Source organism: Cetorhinus maximus, chromosome 17 (genome assembly GCF_964194155.1).
Source record: "Cetorhinus maximus chromosome 17, sCetMax3.hap1.1, whole genome shotgun sequence".
In the NCBI taxonomy this organism is placed as follows: domain Eukaryota; kingdom Metazoa; phylum Chordata; class Chondrichthyes; order Lamniformes; family Cetorhinidae; genus Cetorhinus; species Cetorhinus maximus.
Window position 1 is genome coordinate 69,928,149 of NC_135895.1, and position 16,498 is coordinate 69,944,646.

General features: G+C 42.0%; 1 protein-coding gene across 2 annotated transcripts in view; it reads right to left on the reverse strand.

Moving 5' to 3' along the window:
• The window catches only part of swt1 (SWT1 RNA endoribonuclease homolog), a 163,303-nt gene that overhangs the window by 85,257 nt on the left and 61,548 nt on the right, over positions 1-16,498 (reverse strand). For both annotated transcript variants that reach the window (XM_078561406.1, XM_078561405.1), the window contains exons 10-13: positions 15,556-15,649; positions 11,277-11,425; positions 8,527-8,696; positions 7,641-7,779 (exon numbers count right to left, since the gene is read on the reverse strand). In XM_078561406.1, coding sequence (XP_078417532.1) covers positions 7,641-7,779; positions 8,527-8,696; positions 11,277-11,425; positions 15,556-15,649 — 552 coding nt within the window. The remainder of the gene's footprint in view (positions 1-7,640; positions 7,780-8,526; positions 8,697-11,276; positions 11,426-15,555; positions 15,650-16,498) is intronic.

Below are 16,498 nucleotides of genomic sequence, written 5' to 3' on the forward strand. Positions count from 1 at the left end.
CTGGGCGGGGACTTCAACTGCATCATCGATGCGGCTGGACGATCCGGCAGGGCCGGAAGCAGATTGGACGCTACGTCCAGATCCCTGATGGAAACAGTTAAGGATGCCAAGCTGCACGACGTCTTCAGCAACCCTGCAGACGGAGCGCAGCGTAGATACACCTGGTCGCGGCCAGACGGGTCCATTCGTTCCAGGATAGACTTCCTGTTTGTGTCCCGTGCATTCACAGTCAGATCCACCGACGTCAAGCCGGTGTTCTTCTCTGACCACTGCCTCCTACTGGCGGACTGCCACTTGGAGGAAGACCTGAGGGTGGGCAGGGGGGCATGGAAGCTAAATGTGCAACTGCTGACCCCAGAGAACATTGAGGAGCTCAAGAGGGATTACAAAGGTTGGAGAACCGTGAAACCCCTCTTTGAGTCCCTGACACACTGGTGGGAAGTGATCAAGGGAAGCATCAAGAGGTTTCTCATCCGCAAAGGCACCCAGAAAGCTAGAAAGGAACAGAGGGAAATGTCCCGACTCCAGGAAAAGATGCAGAATCTGCTCCGGCTGCAGTCGATGGGGGTCGATGTCAAGGAGGAGCTCCAAGAGGTGAAGGGCCAGCAAGCCTCGCACTTTGCCTCGGAGGCCTCCAAGATCATCTTCCGTTCCAGAGTCCGCTCCGTGGAGCAGGATGAGACGTGCTCACGTTTCTTCTTCCAAAAGGTACACAGAGAGCGCTCTGTGATCAGCAGCCTGAAGGAAGAAGACGGCTCAGTAAAGTCATCACGGTCCGACATTCTGAGGATCAGCAAATCCTTTTATGCCGGACTGTATGACGTGAAGCCCACGGACAGCACGGCCTCCCAGTCCTTCCTGTCCTCTATCACGGAGGTCTTAGACCACAGTACGCGGGAGAGCCTAGACAAACCGCTAACCCCTGACGAACTGACTAAGGCCCTCGAGTCCTTCGAAAAGAGTAAAACCCCCGGAAGCGACGGCCTGCCGGCGGAGTTGTATTCGGCTCTGTGGGACTTGATCGGCCCAGACCTGCTAGAAGTGTACGAGAGTATGCTCCTGGCCGGCAGCATGTCAGAATCCATGAGGAAAGGCATCATCACCCTCATCTACAAGCACAAGGGGGAAAGGGAGGAAATTAGAAATTGGCGACCCATTTCACTGTTGAATGTGGACTATAAGATTCTGTCCAAGGTCATCGCCAACCGGGTCAAATCCGCTCTGGAATTGGTGATTCACCCTGACCAGACCTGCTCTGTGCCAGGCAGGAAGATCTCTGACAGCCTGGCGCTGCTCAGGGATACGATTGCCTATGTACAGGACAGGGGTGTGGATACCTGCCTCATCAGCTTGGATCAGGAGAAGGCCTTTGACAGAATATCGCACACCTACATGGGGGATGTGCTCTCCAAAATGGGCTTTGGGGAGGGAATTCGAAATTGGATCCAACTGCTCTACACTAACATCAGTAGCGCAGTCTCAATCAATGGGTGGGAAACAGATAGCTTTCCGATTAAATCTGGAGTCAGGCAGGGCTGTCCTCTCTCGCCTGTCCTTTTCGTGTGCTGCATAGAACCCTTTGCCGAGTCCATCAGGAAGGATCCGGGCATAAGAGGAGTGACGATCCCAGGCAGTGGAGGCACTCAGGTAAAAGCCTCCCTGTACATGGACGACGTCGCCGTCTTCTGCTCGGATCCGCTGTCGGTGCGCAGACTGATGCACGTCTGCGACCAGTTCGAACTGGCCTCGGGAGCCAAGGTAAATCGTGGGAAGAGCGAGGCCATGTTCTTTGGGAACTGGGCTGACCGATCCTTTGTCCCCTTCACTGTCAGGGCTGACGGCCTGAAGGTGCTGGGGATATGGTTCGGAGGGACCGGGGCATGCGTTAGAAACTGGAAGGAGCGAGTGGCTATGGTGAAAAGGAAACTGGGCATGTGGGAGCGACGCTCCCTCTCCATTGCGGGTAAGAACCTGGTCATCAGGTGTGAGGTACTCTCGCTGTTGCTGTACGTGGCGCAGGTCTGGCCCATTCCACACTCCTGCGCGATGGCGATCACTCGAGCCATCTTCCGCTTTATCTGGAGGTCGAAAATGGATCGTGTCCGCAGGGACGCGATGTACAAGCCTCTAGATAAAGGGGGAAAAAACGTGCCCAACATCGCCCTCATACTGATGGCCACCTTTGTGTGTGGCTGCATCAAGCGGTGCATAGACCCTCAGTACGCAAACACCAAGTGTCACTACGTGCTGAGGTTCTACCTGTCCCCGGTGTTGCGAAGGATGGGTCTGGCCACGCTGCCGCGGAACGCTCCAAGTAGTTGGACCGTGCCGTACCACCTGTCCCTGGTGGAAAAATTTATGCAGAAAAACACCTTTGACCACAAGTCCATCAGGCAGTGGTCAGCACGTAACGTCCTAGAGGCCCTGAGGGAAAAGGAGAGGGTGGACCCTGTGGGATGGTTCCCCGAGCAGACTGTCAAAGTCATTTGGCAGAATGCCTCATCGCCAGAACTTTCCAACAAGCACCAAGACGTAGCTTGGCTGGTGGTGAGAAAGGCCCTCCCCGTCAGATCCTTCCTACACGCCAGGAGTCTCACCCCCTCTGCACGTTGCCCTCGAGGTGGCTGTGGTGGGGAAGAGACCGTTGTTCACCTCCTTGTGGATTGTGCCTTTGCAAAGAAAGTCTGGAGAGAGATGCAGTGGTTGCTGTCGAGGTTCATCCCGAGCAGTTCTGTGACACAGGACTCTGTGCTCTACGGGCTGTTCCCAGGGACACACACCGAGACAAACATCAACTGCAGCTGGAGGATCATCAACTCGGTGAAAGAGGCGCTTTGGTCTGCCCGAAACTTGTTGGTCTTCCAGCACAAAGAGTTGTCCCCGACCGATTGTTGCGGACTGGCACAATCCAAAGTCCAGGACTACGTGCTGAGGGACGCACTAAAGCTTGGGGCAGCTGCCGCAAAGGCGCAATGGGGAAGGGTCGCTGTCTAAGACCTTTCTACCACAGCGCACCGAGAGACTGGGAACTGTTTAGAGCCCCTCGGGCTGTACAGATCAAAATGAAAGGCTGTAAATGATTGTAATATTGTTTGTACTGATGCACCTGGTGATACATTTTGTAAAAGTTTAACCTGGATTGTACCCTTGTAATGTTGTTTTTGAAATGGTTTGGAATGTGATTGAAGATATTTTATGAATAAAGTATAATTTTCCAAAAAAAAACTCTGAAAATCTGGCTTGACATGTCCAATGCTGGGATACAATTTCTGTATAAGCTAGTACCTAAACCACGTATGTCTGTAGTACTCTTAATCATTGATGATGATTACCCAGCTAGCCTACCTCATTAATAGTACCTGAAGTAATACGCCTTTAATGGACACTGGTCTCTTTCTCATTCAGCTCCAGATAAAACTGGAGTTACAAACCCCAAGTTCCAACTCATCTAATGCCACTTTCCAGCACACTGCTCAGACACTTTAGTATCCCTTGATTTCAAACTTTTAAAACTCTTCAGTAATTTACTGATTATACTTGGATAAACTTTCATGGCAAAGAATTCCACATTTTAACAACTATCAGTGAAAAAATTTTTCTCACTCCCTTTTAATTCTTTTAATGATTTCTTAAACATCTGCCCTCTTGTTACTGTTTTGACAATGAGCTCTTACAATTAATTTCATAATAAACTGATAAAACATCTTAAAAGACCATCAGCTCGATGCTTAACTCATCAGTTCTAGTGGAAAAGCCCAATTTTTCAAGTCTCTCAATGTTGGTAACCTCATCCCTGCATCTCAGTGAATCTATGCTGCACCTTTTCCATTACTTCTACATTCTTCCTATAATGGGATGCCTAAAACTGCTCACACTGCTCCAACTATGGCCTAAGGTTCTGAAGAAATCATATTGGACTCGAAATATTAACTCTGTTTCTCTCTCCACAGATGTTGCCAGACCTGCTGAGTTTTTCCAGCATTTTCTGTTTTTATTATATACATTGCTTTTGTAATAAATGTCTTTAAAATATCTTTAGACAGAAAACTAAAGACTATGGTTCATTTTTAATGGTCTACCCTCTAAACTATATTTGTCCTTCGAAGCTTTACAGTCTTGTCACTTTTCGTCACCCTCCCCATTTGGCGCCATCAAGAAATGTCAATGCTGCTTCATAATTCCCAGGAACAAATCATTTTTGTATAAACTGTGTGAGAATGGATGTTATTTATAAAAATATTTTGGGGGAATATTGTGTTATCCTGTAAAGAAGGCTGGGTGTGTGTGTGCGCATATATGATTTAATTAAGTTGGGCAAGAGATTGATAGGAGTCAGGTTGTCTGGGGGGGGGGGATTTGAAACATGAAAAAGGTGTTAAGTTTGAAGTACAAGTAAATAGGTTATACATTTGCATTTTTAGATAAGTTGAGAGTTTGTCTGATTTTCAAAGGGGAGTCAGAGGTATAAAGAAACATGTCTGCATCTTGCAGGAGTCCCATAGGTAAATAGTAGTGGGGATATTAGATTTCATTGATCCGAAAGCAAAGACAAGATAGAGACATAAAAGGTTTTATATTTGGAAGGATTTGAGTTTCAAAGAGGTGCGAGAACAATGGAACCAAAGATGAATGGGGAAAAAAGGTATTTTAGAGTTACTGTGGAGTGTTTAGCTAGAGATAGCTGGAACTGTTTGAGCTGTTGAGCTGGAACTCTAGGCCGGGAGAAGCTGTTTGAATCAGCCATCCAGTCAAGCCAGAAAAGTCTTGGGCTGCAACAAGCAATTTTATTCTGAAGTGGATTCCCACCGGAGCGGAAGAGGTCAAGTGGTATCCCTGTATTGAAGCTACAGCAGTTTGCCTTGTGTAATATTACTGGTTTTCTCTTATAGTTAATATCTATAAGTGAGTGTTGCCTGGAGGTGTTTACTTGTGGAACTGACCAAGTAGTCATAGAGTTATACAGCACAGAAACAGGCCCTTCGCCCTATCATGTCTGTGCCAGCTATCAAGTACTTATCTATTCTAATCCCATTTTCTAGCACTTGGCCCATAGCCCTGTATGCAATAGTGTTTCAAGTGCTCATCTAAATACTTCTTAAATGTTGAGTAGGGTATTTTTGGGAAATCTTTTGCAAGACAAACTTTAATTTTGTAACTAATTTTTTGTGCTTAAATTTTCTTTTATTCTTGTTAATAAAACTCTTACTTTTAATTTTTAAAATCCAAAAAGTATTACTGGGCCTCGTATTGCTGAGATCGGTATGTCTTCTTCTTGTTTTCGGAATACAAAAAAAAGGGTATGGCCTGTAAGCCAAGTTTCCCTCTGGGGTTTGGTTTGTGCAGCAATTAACACCAGCTGTGGTCATAACAACTGTTGAAGACTGGGCCACTATGAAACATCACTTGGGGAATTTTTAATGTGCGGCAGCAGAAAGTACAATTTTGACACTGAAATACAGAATTCCCACTCATCAGCCGCCCGCTAGGTAAAATCTAACAAGGTTGATGGCAGATTCAGCAGGCTGTAGGATTTAAACTGATATCAACAGCCTGTGGGTTACCACTGACCAGGGACTGACTTTGGAGCTGTCAAAGTTTATAATGGATGCTGCTCTTGCTGTCTTTTATTAGTTGCAAGAAGAGGAGGAGGAAGAAAAGCAGCAACGAAGACTACAGCAGAGGTCTCAGGATCAGTAGGGTGGTGTCTGAGAATAAAAAAAGTGAGGGCCTGCTCACAGAATGCCTTTTACGCTCCTAACAGGATCTATAGGCCAACGGTCACCTTTCTGGGCATGCCTGAGGAGCAGTGCTATGCTTATCGAGACAGATTGCTAGTGATCTCTGCCGCCTCAAATATCAAAAAGTGCAGTAACATAAAAGCAAAATGCCGCAGATGCTGGAAATCTGAAATAAAAATAGGAAGTGCTGGAAAAACTAGGCAGGTCTGGCAGCATCTGTGAAGAGAGAAACAGAATTAATGTTTCAAATCTAACATGACTCTTCTCCGGAACAGCAGACAGCACTGTCAAGGAGTTATGCCATTGTCTGTGAAGGTGACCACTGCCCTGAATTTCTGTCTTTGGATCGATGTGAACTGCTATAGGGCACACTGGCTGCATCTCACATTATCCACCAGAGAATCACTGCAACTCATTTTCAAATGAAGAAAGCAGTGAAAATGAAAACATCCTGCGACTTGCAAAGACCGGCTTTCTTAGAGTGCATTGTAATACTGACTACATTCATGGTGCTGTCAGACTACCATGGGATCAGCACAGAGCTTTTGTTAACCACACTGGGTTTTACTAAATCAATATCCAGCTATGTGCAGGTCTGCACCAAGTACCTAGCTAGCTGTTATACTTCATTCATCCTGCAGCAATGAACATCCTACCCCCTCTCCCACCATGGCAGATTCACATAAGGTATACACATATACATCTGTCACTAGATATCGATCAAACACAAAAATGTTTCTTTTTCCCTTCCCTACTCCAATGTTGCTGAGGCATTCTTCAACCCCAGCTAAGATCAGCTAACTTTTCTACATGAATGGTGCTATATTAATCCATATATCTACTGTAAACTATATTGCCATTGGGCATTGATTTTTTTTTTACATTTTATTTAAATCATCTTAGCTTACATAGCTCCTCTGAAGACAATTAGCCAAGGGTAATTTTATTCATTGTGTTTACTCCACAATAATTGACTATCACCTCATTAAAGATTGATCTGAGTTGACCAAATTGTTTCACAGAGAAGAAGAAGAAATAATCAGGGAACAATACTCACCTGAATTAGCAAACATAGAAAGTTTGTTTAAATACTTGACAATTATTATGATCATACAATGTTTTAGGAATACTTATGGAATTACACTATAAGAAATTTACTCCAGCAGACGGATTTACATGAACAGTTAGCAGATCACCATGTTTAATAGTATGAAAGACAGAAAGACTTGCATTCATAAAGTGCCTTTCATGGCCTCAGGATGACCAAAAGTGCTTTAATGCGCAGGGTAGAGAAATAACTATACAAAATTTATTCCCCTTCCAGTTACATACTAAACAAAAAATTAGTTAGGGATCGGTAGGGATTACAATTTATTTTTTTACAGAATTATACACTATGGAGTACAACACAAGTACGTCTGAGTCATACAATTGAAAAGTCTGAGAAAGTGTCCAAAAATGGAAACCACCCAAAAACGAATAGATTTTTTGGAGGGTGAACATCCATTCAGTCATGCCTGTAGTTTGCAATTTTTTATCCAGAATGAACATATGTTTTTCAGAATCCTAGTCCATGCAAAGAAAATACTTGCAGTACTTTAACATGTCACCAAAACATCTCAACTGTTTGCAATGCATGGACTATTATTATGTAGGCACATATAAGCTATGTTGGATCAAGAAGAAATTTAGTAAACTAGCAGCAAGTGCTGCTTTTATGGGTACAACACAGTGGCCTTAATGTAGCAGTAAATTTTTGCTGTTATGCAAAATAATGGGATTTAAATCTGACTGTTGCTTTAGAGAAACACCTATAAACTAAGTTTGTCACTAACTACACCACTTACCCTCCACCCCTTCGCAACTTATAAAAAATTCAGCAATCCAATTCTCTGTACATACCTGCTTGAAAATGATCACATAAGAACTCCACAGATGACTGCAAATTTCTTTTCACAATTAGGCCAAACACAGCAAACCAGTGTTTCTTCACACATAGTAATATGTCTTCTAAGGACCAAGGAGGCTTCACAAGCAGTATCTAATATCAAGATCAGAAACAGATCACAGCAATTACATCATCATTAATTTGATCTGCTATTATTTAACCAATCTAAGCACTTTGGTAATAGCGCAACCATAAAATTTTAAAAAGTAGTATGCTTGGGTTAATTTATTTACATGGAAAACGCTTAAACAAACACATTTATAATGTTTCATGGAGATTATAGTCCTCGATATAAGATACATATAGGCATAGCTCTGATCAAAACATAGATATCTGGAACAATACAAAAGGATGATTCATTGCCAGAAAGATAAGGCTCAGTCATTCTGGGCTTAAAATCAAAAGTTATTTACGGGCACAAATGCCTGTAGTTTCCACCAGTCTCCCACCATAACTCTGAAATCCCTGCTGAAATTCAGTTTAAAGATTTATCCAAACAGTTGACTACTGAGGTTCTCTCACCATGTTTTTGGAAAAGATAGAAGAAATTGAAAAAAAATCATGAAATTAAATATTTATTCCATTTCAATCGGTTCTACTGTGTCCATCCTAACCAAATCAATTATTCAGCATAAGAAAAAAAAATTTATGCTTAGCTGAAATTTTTGGCATACTGTGAAAAGTATACTCATACTGAGGAAAAAAAAGGTACATGAAACTGGTTAGATTTCAAAGGAACATAAAAAGGATATTGTTTGTTTATTCACTGGTATGATATTTTTTAATGTCTTGAAACATTTCTTTCTTTCTGTACAATCTATATAGCAAACCAATTTTTACCTCTGTCCAGAGATCATCATATACTGTTTTCATTTCTGTTTCTAAGATGACTGACAGTGCAATGCCTAGTGATTTCTCTAACTGACAGATGATGCCAGTAACATCCAAAGCTGACTTTTGTGCTAACAGATGCTGATTAACTGTTCCATTTGGCTCTTTCACACTGATTACTGCAAGATAGAAAAAAAAACAAAAATGTTACTTTCTAATTTAACCATAAGCAAAGATAATAATAAACCAGGGCATGAATAAACAGTTAACTTATGCCTGGAATAAGTTACTTATTATTGTATTTATATTTAGTAATGCAATTATTACATAAGACATTTAACACTAGGACGTTTAACACTAGGACGTTTAACAATAGGACGTTTAACAATAGGACGTTTAACAATAGGACGTTTAACAATAGGACGTTTAACAATAGGACGTTTAACAATAGGACGTTTAACAATAGGACATTTAACAACAAACTTAGCACCTTTTAAAAATGCCAAGCTCATTAATCATTTGAACATACTGAAAACTCCTGCACTAAGAACATCACAATTTAAAAGTTATTGGAATTTGCTGTGCACAACTTGGTTACCACATTTCCTACATTACAACAGTGACTACATTTGAAAAGTGCTTCACTGGCTGTAAAGCACTTTGGGACACCCTGTGGTCATGAAAGGCACAATATAAATGCAAGTCCTTCTAATGCAAAAGCTGGTGAATCACTGAGACATTTCACAGCGAGAAGGTAGAACTTAAATGCAAGCAGCAGAGTAATGATTTTGTTGTTTTCTTCATTGCAGCCTGGATACGAGCACAGGATTTTTTAATAGAATCGCAGAATGGTCACTGCACAGAATGCTGAGTCCATGCTGGGACTCTACAAAAGCAATGTATTTAGTCTTCCTCCCTGGCCCTTTCCCCATAGCCCTGCAATTATTTTCCTTTCGGGTGCTTATTTAACTTCCATTTGAAAGCCATGATCAAATTTTCCACCATCACACTTTCAGGTCTTTACCACATGCCTTGTAAAAAAGATTTCCCCTCATGTCAGCTTTGGTTCTTTTAGCAATCACTTTAAATTTGTGTCCTCTGGTTCCAACCCTTCTAATAGGAACAACTACACTGTCTAGACCTCTCATGATTTTGAGCACCTTATCAAATCTCCACTCAACTTCCGTGAGGAGAGCAAATCTAGCCAATCTAACCATGTAATTTCTCATTAACCATTCCTCATCCCTGAAAACACTCCTATAAAACTTTTCCACACCCTCACAAAAGCCTTTACATCTTCCTAAAGTGGCACAATACTCTAGTTGAGGTTGAACCAATGTTTTATAAGGGTACATCATAACTTTCTTGCTTTTGTACTCTATGCCTCTATTTATAAAGCCTATCATTTTGACAAGAGATGAAATATAGATTATTTTTCACACGTGGTTACATGTTCACAAGTAGAAGCAATTTACTCTTAATCCAACTCACAAAACCTATTTCTAACATATTTGTGTAGCTGAATTATTACAACTAGAAATGATAGTAACAGGCTCTATTTATGGATGTGTTCAGGAATGCATTGCCCAGAATGGAACTGAGTGAAATGAGGGCAGTTCAAGATTTTATCCCTCAGCTGGGATGAATTAGCTAATTTCAGCAGGAGTGGCAGTAGTAATGCTATAATTAGCTTCAGTACTTCTACATTGGAAGGGAAAGGTAAATCAGCCAGGGTTTCCTACCCCCATCCTATGTTTACTTCCATAAAATGCTTGCCTATGGGCATTGTATGAAGCCAATATCAGTGAGGGCTGCGATGCACCTGCCTCCTCTTCAAATGGTAATGGAACACTCTGTGTAGTCTCAAAGATGAAGGATGATCATTTGTCTAATTTACAAGGGTTCTTTCACAAGAATGTAAAGCTCCTCATAAGATCAAGATGGCATTACCATTGTCGAAACCCCAGCATTCAACATTCTGGCGGGGCGGTCACCATTGACCAGAAACTTAACTGGTCAATGGTGACCGCCCCGCGGCCACACTAACTGTGGCTAGAAAAGCAGAAGCTGAGTATTCAGTGACAAGTGACTCACCTCCTTACTGTTCAAAGACTTTCAACAAACGACAAAACGCAAGTCAGGAGTCTGATGGAATACTCTCCAATTACCTGATGAATGCAGTTCCAACAACACTCAAGAAGCTCAACAGCATCCAGGGAAAAGCAAACTGCTTAATTGGAACCCCATCCACCACTTTAACCATTCATCCTCCACCACTAGAACACTATGGTTACAATGTGTACCAACTACAAGATGCAGTGCATCAACTCTCCAAGGCTTCTTCAACAATGCCTCACAAACCTCTAGGGCAAGAACAACAGTTGCATGGGAACTTATATTGGTAATGAAAGATACAATGGTCTGTAAAACGTGGTTACATGTTCACAAGTAGAATCAATTTACTCTTAATCCAACTCACAAAACCTATTTCTAACATATTTGTGTAGCTGAATTATTACAACTAGAAATGATAGTAACAGGCTCTATTTTAAGGATTCAGCATGTCAATTAAGTTCAACAATGGATGGAGTGATTGGCAACTAACTAGATAGTAGTAGTATGAGTAGTGGAATTTTTAAAAACTGAAATTTATAGAAGGTGGAGTTTAAGAGACCCATGAGAAAGGCATGAAGAGAAACTAAGTTTGTCCCTGATCATACATTTAACAAAACAATATTCAGTGAAACATACTGACGAACCTGTCTGAGGTTGATTGAAGGCACTAAGATCCTGAGTATTTGGGACATGATTGGTGGATTTCAGGTCACTTAATTCAGTCAAGAGATCAACTTTCCTCACAGCCTTGACACCGCTTACCAGGGCTTTACTGCAAAGGTTTTTATCATCACTGCGGGAGATAAATGTACGTGTTAATAGAAGGCACTGTTTCACACAGACACACATTATCATAGAATATTTTTGGAGTTGGTTTCAAATACTAAGCTATGTAGTTGAACTATGACACAAGGCAAAGAAAACCTTTAGTGATTATGTAATTGTTTTGTAATAATACAAAAGTATTTCATACAAAACAACCATTAAAAAAAGCTCCCCCACAGGCATCTCAGTTTGTAAAGGCATGTACAACTTAGCCGTAGAGCCTGAAAAGCCACAAATTGCATTTTGCAGTCTGTGCTGAGTTACATGATCTCAGCTAGGCTGGGCAAGTTAGTAGAAAATTTGCTACAATTCTGCTTGTGATCAACATCCTGTGATCCACCTGGTACTTCCAGCTAAATTATGAAAGAAAGTGGAATGAAGTTTTTTTTATGAGTTAGCTTCACTAAGTTTGTAACACATTCAGAGATGAGTCAGAAGTTGTCAACTCAAGCCTCACTTCATGACTTTGAGTGCATAATCTAAGCAGACAAGTGTAATGCAGAAGCTGCATGTGAATTGGTAAAGAAGACCCTATCTAACTATGTTAGTAGCACAAGTGGATATCTGAGGAAAAAGTTCTCCTGGTGTCCTGGCCACCATTCCTCCCTCTTCCAATTCACAATGGTTCAGATAACCATGTTGTGCCAGAATTCAATGGCAAAATAGCAGAGTTAAATACACACACTATTATTAATGTGCAGTTAACCCAGGTATCCATAGTGAGATGGTCACATGCCGTAAGTTGCAAATTGCCACAAGTTGCTGGACAACTTGCACAACTAGCCTCATGGAAACAAGCCACTGTCAACAACTTCCTTGCGAGTTCAAGAAATTGCTAAAAATGTGCTATTAAAATTAATTAAATTGGCTACAGAAAATTAGGGTTGGCACTTACTGATGTAAGGACCCTTTTGAAGGTGAGATTTACATTCCTGCATTGCCACACTTCTCTGGTTCAGGAAGGGAACAATTAAAAAAGTTGAATCTTATTCCTGCAGGTGGTAAATTGTTCTTAGATTTTAAAAATTGTTTTATTATGACTTTGTTTCTTTTCCCCTATTAATCAAATCTTTCTTCCTTCTCTCTGAATTTAATGCTAACTCCATCATTCCTCTGTCTCTCTCTATCCTTAAATCTCATTGGTGAAGGCTGTTGGTCCCACTGTTCACCAAGGTCTCTGATGCCTCATTGCCCTCATGGCACTGTTACCAGCTCACACCTCCAGTGCAATAATTTTGAAACTGAACAGCAAGAAAACAATCTAACAAATGGAGCATGGTGTGAGATACCCAGCTCCAGCAAATTCTGGGCCATTTTATCCCCCCCTAGTGTATACAACTTACATTTCAGGACTTCTGCAACTGGGGAGTAGGAGGAAAAAAGGAGGGGGGACACTTAAACAAGCGCTATCCTATGGAAAAACAGTTAACTACAAAATTTGACAGCATACTACATAGACTTTTTTTTGAAATCCTTATCTATTACAAATTCAGATATCTTAAAAACAAAAACCAGTAGCAGCTGACAATAGGCCAGAGGCTGAGCCAGAAGTTGAGTGGAAAGTTATGGCAGTTGCTCAGCTGGGTCACTGGCCTGCTGAAGAAGGTCATCGACGGTCAAGAATGCATTGCGGAGTATGCTGTTGGGAGTCGCACCAACCGAAAAAAAACATGTGAAACAAGGGGCAGCTGTGAGAACAGCTAGCAGCAACCTGGGCTGGTGAGAGGCATAAACAAAAATTGCTGCAAAAACTCAGCAGGTCTGACAGCATCTGTGAAGATAAAGACAGAGTTAACGTTTTGAGTCCGCATGACTCTTCTTCAGAACTAAAGAGAAGGGTGAAGGGCATACCTGGGTCATGCAAGTCTGGGAAGTTTGGCGAGAGTTTTCAACCACAGCATCTTGTATTTATATGGCGCCTTTAACGTAATAAACCATCACAATGCCCCACAGCAGTATTATCTGACATCGAGCCCTATGAGGGGATATTAGGGCAGAGGACCAAAAAAGCTTTTAAAAAGCATCTTAAAGGAAGAAAGAGAGATTGAGAGGTGGAGAGATTTAGGGGAATTCCAGAACTTATGGCTTAGGCAGCGGAAGACAGAGCCATCGGGTAAAACCCAATATAAATGGAAAGTGTGGACATAAAAAAAAGTTTAAAAATGTGACAACAGAATATCAGATTCTGTAGGGTGGAAGTGTATGCAGATGTAAGTGTTTAATAACATATGAAAAAAGATATAGTTTTGTTTACAGTAAAATGCTTGTTGTGGATTTCCATACAGCAAAGTGCATTTTGGGGAGCACTGTCTCACAGACGGCTTGAAAAGTTTCACAAGGGAAAGATGATTCCCTTACTGTGTAATCTATATAGAGCAGATGCCACTTCTCCAAGAACATTAGAGAGCAAGGTGGATTGGTGAAGTAAGCCAAATAAGCAACACTCAAAGGGCATGAAATTGGGCTCAGTAGCATTAATTGTGGGTGCTGTTCAGGGCCTAATAGGGCATCCAATGCACAAGCACACACTTCTGCTATAGATTGTGCCAAATGCCAACTTGGTGAAGGTATTGGCAAATGCACAGACTGATAGGCATATGCAGAGCAGACAAATCATAATATCAATCTGCATACATCGCTGAATTGATGACAGTGATCTCATTTTGGAACTCAACAGTCCAACCAACAGCCTCTCTTAATCTAACATCAGTGAACAAATGCTCAGCAACAGGAAGGATACTCCACCAGTGCTATTTAAAGGAATCATCAACTCATTACAGGTTAGTTGCTGGTTGAATTCTCCCGGCTGTTCCTGTGATTGTACAAGTGTTTGATGCTTTCTACAGTTCTCTCAAGTTGCAAAAATCTACAGGTGGTGGTGTGGCAGGTGCTGAAGGACTTTTCTTGACTTCAAGTTTTCTGTACAAAGCAGTTTCTCCAAGACATGGGTGCAGTAATTTCCCCCGTGGAATACAGCATGAATGGGAAAGAGCAGAGGCCATTTACAGCAGAACAAGCTGATGTAGAAGTTCGGGGTGAGCAGGGCATGGGGGGGCAGTGGCAGGTGGGGAGAAGGACTCTCAGCAGAAAGCTATAGTCACACTGGGTGTTCAGGGAGCAATTCCCCTTCTTGACTGTCAATGAGGAACAATGTGAGACACGTTAGCACTTCAATAAGGACGTCCTTTCTGAAATCTGCCACCTGCTGCAGGCACGACTGCAACTTCAGAGCAGGGTGAGGACCTGTACTGCCAGTGGCTACGAATTTGACTGTGGTGATGCACTTGTATACATCAGGCTCTTTTGAGGCTGGAGACTGAGCTATTTATAACATCTTGCCATCCAGTGAGTATCGTGAAATCTATTTGGGTGATGTGGCTGTCATGGTTGAATAGCTGATAGTGTGTACAAGCTGTAAGATTTACAATAGTGCTAAGTGTTTGAGATTGCAATGAAGCATATAAATGTAAGATATGAAACCTGATTGATAGAGATTGTTGGGAGGTGAGTGATGGCATATGGTGAATTGAACAGTGGTGCAGTTGATAGGATATGGCATTTGAAGGTGTGTTTATAGGCGTTGTTCGCTCGTGCGAGAGCATTGAATTCTTGCAGCACTACATCCAGGTTTTCAAAGTTTGATTTCTGGCATGGACTTTAATGGCTCCTCCTGCCTTTTGAGCATGTGTTTGGAGGACCTCCTGGTCCCCTGTGCATGCAGGACATTCCTGCTCTTTTCTACCTCCTCCACCAAGATCTGCAGTGCAGTGTCTGAAAACTGTGGAACATGTTCTTTCCTTTATTGGGCCATTCCTCATGATGTCCCAGGATAATTCTCTTCCTGCACAACTCCCAGCATCTGCTGCAGCCATAATGCACCTCCACTGTAAGAGGTGCAGGCTAGCTTTAAGCAGTGTAGGCTAGTTTTATGTGGTGCTGCTTGCATTTCAATCAATGGGCGAGGATTAATCGCGCATCATGATTTCCAAGCTGGTTTTCAGAGGTTATTCAATTTCAGTCCCTATTTCTTTTACTGCTGATAAACTTTCACCTCTGTCTGTAATCACACTGGCAATGAATTCAGCAGCATTGTCTTACCTGCATAGGAGGACCTGTGCACAAGGGTACAACTGCTGATACTGCAAACAACACTGCAACACACGGTCATCGTTGTTTTCTTTCCTTAAGCCACCTGCTCAGAAGAATAAATCAAAATGGACGTATCATACATTTGAAATTACTACGGGGTACTTTAACAGCAGTGATTAATTTTTGTTAATGAAGTAGAAGAAAACAATTCAGAATAATTTCACGACTTATTATTTTGATTCGCTTGAACACTATTTCTAACTCATCTTGCTTTCAACGAATGTGATCAAATTAACATAACACAACAGTATGAGAGCTTTTAATTTGAAAAAAAAAAATGCTTTTTAGCCAATGGTTTGTTCTCTCACTGATGGAACCATCAGCACTTTTGTCTATGATGTAGCAAAATTTATAGCAATTTTAAGTATTTATTTTATATTTCACTATTTCAACATATATATGCTGCATACTTTTTTTTAAGTTGGTGGCTTCTTTAGAAGCTGATGGTCAGCTGCCTTTTTGAACTGCTACAGTCCATGTAGTGTAGGTACACCCACATTGTTAAGGAGAGCGTTCCAGGATTTTGACCCAGTGATGAAGCAGCAGTGATATAGTTCCAACTCAGAATGATGTATGGCTTGGAGTGGAATTTGCAGGTGGTGGTGTTTTCCATGTGTCTGCAGCCCTTGTTCTTCTAGAAGGCTGAGGATGTGGGCTTGGAAGGTGCTGTCGAAGGAGCCTTGGTGAGTTGTCCGGGATAATGTCGAGCTTCTTGAGTGTTGTTAAAACCGCACTCATCCAGGCAAGTGGGGAGTTTTCCATCACACTTCTGTCTTGTGCCTTGGACAAGTGGACAGGCTTTTGGGAGTCAGGAAGTGAATTACTTGCTGCAGAATTCCTAGCCTCTGACCTGCTCATGCAGCCACAGTATTTATATGACTGATCCAGTTCT